This window comes from Nestor notabilis, unplaced genomic scaffold (assembly GCF_000696875.1).
Source record: "Nestor notabilis isolate BGI_N333 unplaced genomic scaffold, ASM69687v1 scaffold1364, whole genome shotgun sequence".
NCBI lineage: Eukaryota > Metazoa > Chordata > Aves > Psittaciformes > Psittacidae > Nestor > Nestor notabilis.
Window position 1 is genome coordinate 339,933 of NW_009926120.1, and position 5,518 is coordinate 345,450.

The 5,518-nt window shown below is 49.1% G+C and overlaps 1 protein-coding gene across 1 annotated transcript in view; it reads right to left on the bottom strand.

The window, feature by feature from the left end:
- DNAH9 (dynein, axonemal, heavy chain 9) overlaps positions 1-5,518 on the bottom strand; it is a 172,874-nt gene that overhangs the window by 103,304 nt on the left and 64,052 nt on the right. The window contains 1 exon segment of the mRNA XM_010013395.1: positions 5,058-5,297. Within this exon segment, the coding sequence (XP_010011697.1) occupies positions 5,058-5,297 (240 nt within the window).

Here is a 5,518-nt window from a genome sequence, read left to right on the forward strand (position 1 = left end):
GAATCCCAGACTGGTTTGGGTTGAAGGGACCTTAAAGCTCATCCAGCTCCAACCCCTGCCATGGGCAGGGACACCTTCCACTAGAGCAGGTTGCTCCAAGCCCCTGTGTCCAACCTGGCCTTGAACACTGCCAGGGATGGGGCAGACACAGCTTCTCTGGACACCCTGTGCCAGTGACCTCTGTTAGGAAGAGAAATAACAGAGACACTAAGACAGGAGGAGGGGGACGCTCTGAAACCAGACCACTCAGGTCACCAGAACCGAGCCCAAGGCTAAGTCCTGCCAAACAACTGCACAGAGCAAGGCACAAACTGAAGGTGTTCCTGACCCTGTGCCAGTCTCGCAGCCACTTCTGTCCCCTCTCCAGTCCCACAGCAGCAGGTAACACATCAGGTTCCTTCTGGCATTTGCCAGCCTGAAGCTTGCAGGGGTCTTTAGCGAGCTCAGCCATGGGTAGATACGAAACCCCTTCTCCATGCAAAGGAGTGTGAAGTCTGATAGCCACTAAAGCCTGCATGCAGGCAAAGCTCAGCTGGGGACAGACATGCTGGGGCCACTGCTATCAGCTTGCTGTCAGAAGGAGATAGAGGCTGTTCTTCCTCAGCTGCCACAGATCTTAATGTGTCATGCTGCTTGAAAATCTTGTTAGAAATGGGAATAAAAAGCAAAATACAACCCTGCTGAGCCTATGATTATTATTTTACAGAGATGACAGATATAATTTAGAGCATAATACGATGGTAACCCTTTCAGATGGAAAGAAAGACAGCACCAGCACTTTCCCTGGTGTGAGCCAGCGGGGGATTTGTTCCTAAAAGCATAATCCCCATCTCTGTCACTGCACAGACCTGTCTCCTTTAATCAAGGGGAAATTGCCTGGAGCATACCAATTGATTTAACTCTGCAGTGCGTGGTGGGACCCAGAGGCATGAAAAGATGCCACAGAAGCGCAAGCTAAAGTAGTGTTGCACAACTGCAGATGGGACCTGCTCCAGAGGGAAAGTAACAGGTAACACCTTCTGACGAGCCCAAGGGGTTATAAAGGACCCAATTGGGTTTCCAGGTCAGGAGTGATCTGCATGTGTGTGTGTGTCTATCAAAGAAACCATGCCCACTGCTGGGTTTCTTCTCCCCTTGGTTCCCCCTCTTCACCACAGCCCTTCTGCCAGTCCCTACCTCCCCAGAGACTCATGTTGCCCTTTGGGGAGCAGTTCCCCCCCAGTGGCTCATACACATATTCCCTGCTGCCAAACAGGAGAGGCCAGTTTATGTCTATGTGAGGTCCTGAACCAAAGTTCCATCCTATGGCCCTGGGCCAGCTGATGCCAGAGAAGAGGTGGCACCACTGAGGACAATGCTGAGGCATTTAGTGGACTTCAGCACCCTGCTGAAGGTGAAGACCAGAGACAAAACCCAAGTGAGAATGGTGGTTAGGAATCATTGTTGTGTAAGAATACATGGAATTTCCCACAGTTTTACCAAGTCAATGCAACTACATGGTTCATCTCAGGACACATTGACCCTACAGCCAAGGGAGCCTCCAAAGCAACACAGCTCAAGCAGTTGGGACAAGACAGCCACACGGAGCAGGCAGATACAAGAGGAAGACCCCCATGCCTTTGTACACCAGTGGCGCCCAGGTGGGATGTCCTGACTTGTTTCAAACAGCACTAGATACCCACACTTGGGCAACAGAGTGAAACCAACCTTGTGTCCATGGCAGGGGGAGCTGGACAGCCTTCTGCCTCCCCAGCCCTGGATGAACCCAGTTGTCCTCACACATGTGCATCTCAGCATCTTACAGCGGAGTCAAATCCCACCTTAGAGCTGAGAAGTGTCCATGTCTGACAACAGGACACTCACTTCGGACTCCTTTTACCACCAGTGAACGAGGTGCTTCAGAAACAGCTCCTCTGAGCTCTTGTGTTTCATGAGGATGAGCTGAGCTCAAACTACATACAAAAATGCCCGTTTTAATCTGCTGGGAGAGAGGACATGACTCACCAGGCAAAAAAGAATCCCACTGAAGATGCTCAGATCCTTAGAGATGATCATTCCAATTAGTCAGGACAAGCATGAACAGTGTTTGACAAAGTCAACCCACTGCTGCCTGTCGAGCCTTCTACCCCTGGGTGTATAAGGTTGCTCTTTTCCCTTTGGTTTCACCAATACCTTCATTTGTCTAGACAAATCTCTGTCATTTTGCTGTCATTTGAGAGGAACAACATCTGGAGTCACCTTCATTTGAACCAGGCAACACAGACACCAACCTGATCAGCTCAGGCTCAGGTGGCAATGGGTGTTGGATGCAGATGAAAGCAGTAAGTGCCCATATCTGCTGAAAGGAATTTCTGCTCACTTGCTTTGGGGCAGTCTTCTTTGTTCTGGTCAACACTCACATGCACACCAGGTCCAAACTCATTAATTCTTCGTTAGCTGCAGCAATTAAGACACAGGTTCTTGCAGGTTTTTTAATGAGACAATTAGCACAGGGAGCCTTGTCATAAGAGCTGTAAGGCTTGTAGGCTTGTAAGGCCCTACTTCAACGCATAAGGAGGATATTAACATGTAACATGGTATGATAATGGCAGAGCCACTGGATAGGCTGAACATGAAGCCCTTGTTAAGGGCCTGTGCACAGCCAGCAGTGTCACAGCACAGCAGCAGCCAGTCACAGAATCATAGAATGGTTTGGGTTGGAAAGGACCTTCAGATAATCTAGTTCCAACCCCCAAGCCCAGGGGATGGTTCCTCCACTGCTGCAATCTGAATATGGTTTGTGCCTTTAACAATTTATCCAGCTGCTTGTGTAATTGCAGAAGAGCTGGTGAAAGAGAAGTCCCCAAATGCCTTTTATAGATACAGCTATTATGCACTTGGAGCATTCACCGATGCTCCATCTTCCCACAGGCTGAGGAAATTCAGATGACCCTGACTCTTGATGTTCTTGTTTCCAGAGAGCATCACATCAATGATGGCCCATCAGTAATGATGGACCATCAATGATTGGACCAGGTCATGGAAATCCAGAGATGCCCAAACCCCCAAGAATATTTAAGGTAAGGAAATAATCAAGAATGAATAATGAAAGATAAGGAAGGATTTCAAGAAAAACTGAACTGTGACTTCAATAAACATGGTGAGACCCAGGAGCCAGACTCCAAAAATGTGATAACCAAAAAGCCACCTGAGCTCCTGTCACTGCTGCTACCCTCTGGCCCAGCATCTCCAGGACATTTCCTAATATCCCACAACCTCAGCACCTTCCAAGCAGAGCACAGCTAAAATTAAAGCTTCCCATTGAAATGTTCCTTTTCTCTCTCTCAGCCTTTCAGAGCACAGATTAACTAAAGCCAGGATTTAACATGACCCACATCTAATGTCAAAGGCTGCTGATGTTTAGCTGAGCACAAGTGACAGATCTGATTCCTTCTTGACACAAAGGAGTTACTAACTTTTGCAAGAGCCTGTTCTTGGATTTCCCATTGCCTGTCATTGCAGCTCTTGTCTGATGGAGCAGACCACAAGGCACCGAACTTTCATCACCTACTTTGCAAAACAGACATTAATAGGGACAGCAACAAATTACAACCTGGGGTTTTACAACAGGTTCTGGTGCTTCAAACCTCTTGATTTGGCTGCTGAGATCTTCCTCCAACTTTCTCGATCAGCCTTAAACTCTGAACTGCTCTTTGAGCAGTAACAACTCCTGCTTCAGACCTGAGCTTTTGGGGGGGAGGGGAAAGAATCATCTCCAGTGTTGAAACTTTGTTAAAGCTGAATTACTTCCCCTTGGTACAGCACTGGTTCCAGTGGCGATTCAGTTTCAGCAATTCAGTCAAAGCTGGTTTGGATTTCTTTATCAGCTCTTTAAATGGCATCCTTCATGCACATGCAGGGTACCTGACCATCAAGAAGCTAAGAGGACATGCCAGGGTAGACCAACAAGCTGCCCTGCTCTAGGCAGAGCAGTAGAACTAGCTACTGCTCTGCTGTCTTCAGGGCCAGCAGCCCACAAAGTATCCACCACCTCCTTCAATGCAATAAAAGGATTTCCCTGTGGTAGAGCAGTGCCATTAATCTCCACATTCCCATGGGTGGAAGTAGGGCTGCAAAGACAAGCCCAGCTCCGCCACACTCAGGAATAGTCAGGAGGCCAAAGCTCCTACAGGCAGAGAGCATTTCAACCCACCCCAAACCTGCACCTCTTTCTGGAACTAGTCATCCCTCCCCGTCGACCACAGGAGGCTGGAAAGTCAATAAGCTTCTAACTGGTGCTCCTCAAAGTCATGAGTGATGGCTCTGGAATCTGTCCAAAACCAATCAGGAATTAGGTAATGGCCCAAAGTCACCCACTTGTCGTGGTTCAAGCCCAGCTGGCAACTTGGAACCACACAGCTGCTCGCTCACTCTCCCCACTCTTCCTTCCTCCTCCCACTCCCGGAGGGATGGGGAGGAGAATCGGAGGAATGTGACTCCCACAGGTTGAGATAACAGCACTCCAGTAACTAAGGTATAATACAAACCACTACTGCTACCAATAATAATGATAAGAGGAATAACAACGGGAGAGGACACAACCGCCCACCACCCGCCGACCGATACCCAGCCCGACCCGAGCAGCAATCTGGGCCTTTTGGGTGACTCTCCCCAGTTTCTATACTGGGCATGACATGTTGTGGTATGGAATACCCCTTTGGCCAGTTTGGGTCAGGTGTCCTGTCTCTGCTTCCTCCCGGCTTCCCCTCCTCCCTGGCAGAGCAGGAGACTGAGAAAGTCCTTGGTCGGAGTAAAAATTACTGAGCAACAACTAAAAACATCGGTGCTATCAGCATTGTTCCCAGGCTGAAAGTGAAAAACACAGCACTGCACCAGCTACTAAGAAGGAGAAAAAATGACTGCTGTAGCTGAACCCAGGACACCACTTTACTAGGGAGGACACATGCTATGCCACTGTGTTTGCTCACCAAGGCCAGCTGGGCCAGAGGACATAGATCCAAAGCCTTCCACAGCACTGGAACAAGCTCCAAATGCCATGGGACAGCAGCTGCACTTACTTGGAAGATACTGGAGAAGTCTCTCAGGTTGAAAACATAGTGGAACTTGACGGCTGTTGGCAGGAAAGTAGCAGCTACTTTCTGATGCAGTTGCAGAGCAAGGGCAACCAACTGCTGAGCTGACTTCTGCACAGTCCCTGGGAAACTGCCACTCATCAGGTGCTGCATTAATAGGGTGCTGTAGATCCAGGACAAGGCCTCCTGGCCAGGAATCGAAAGAGCAAAGACGCAGAAGTGACGCTGAGGAAGAGAAGACATGGGAAGGTCAGAAGGGTGGACAACCGCCTCTCAAGCAGAACGCCCTTGGGGACTTGATGTGATTGGACACAGTGCTAGATAATGTCATCTGGGATCCCTTCCCCATGCAAGGCTGGACCAGGGGATTTTTTGAGGTCACTTCCAAACCTGGGATGCTCTATGGTTCTATGGCTTGCAGTCCACCTCAACAAGGCTCTTTCCCT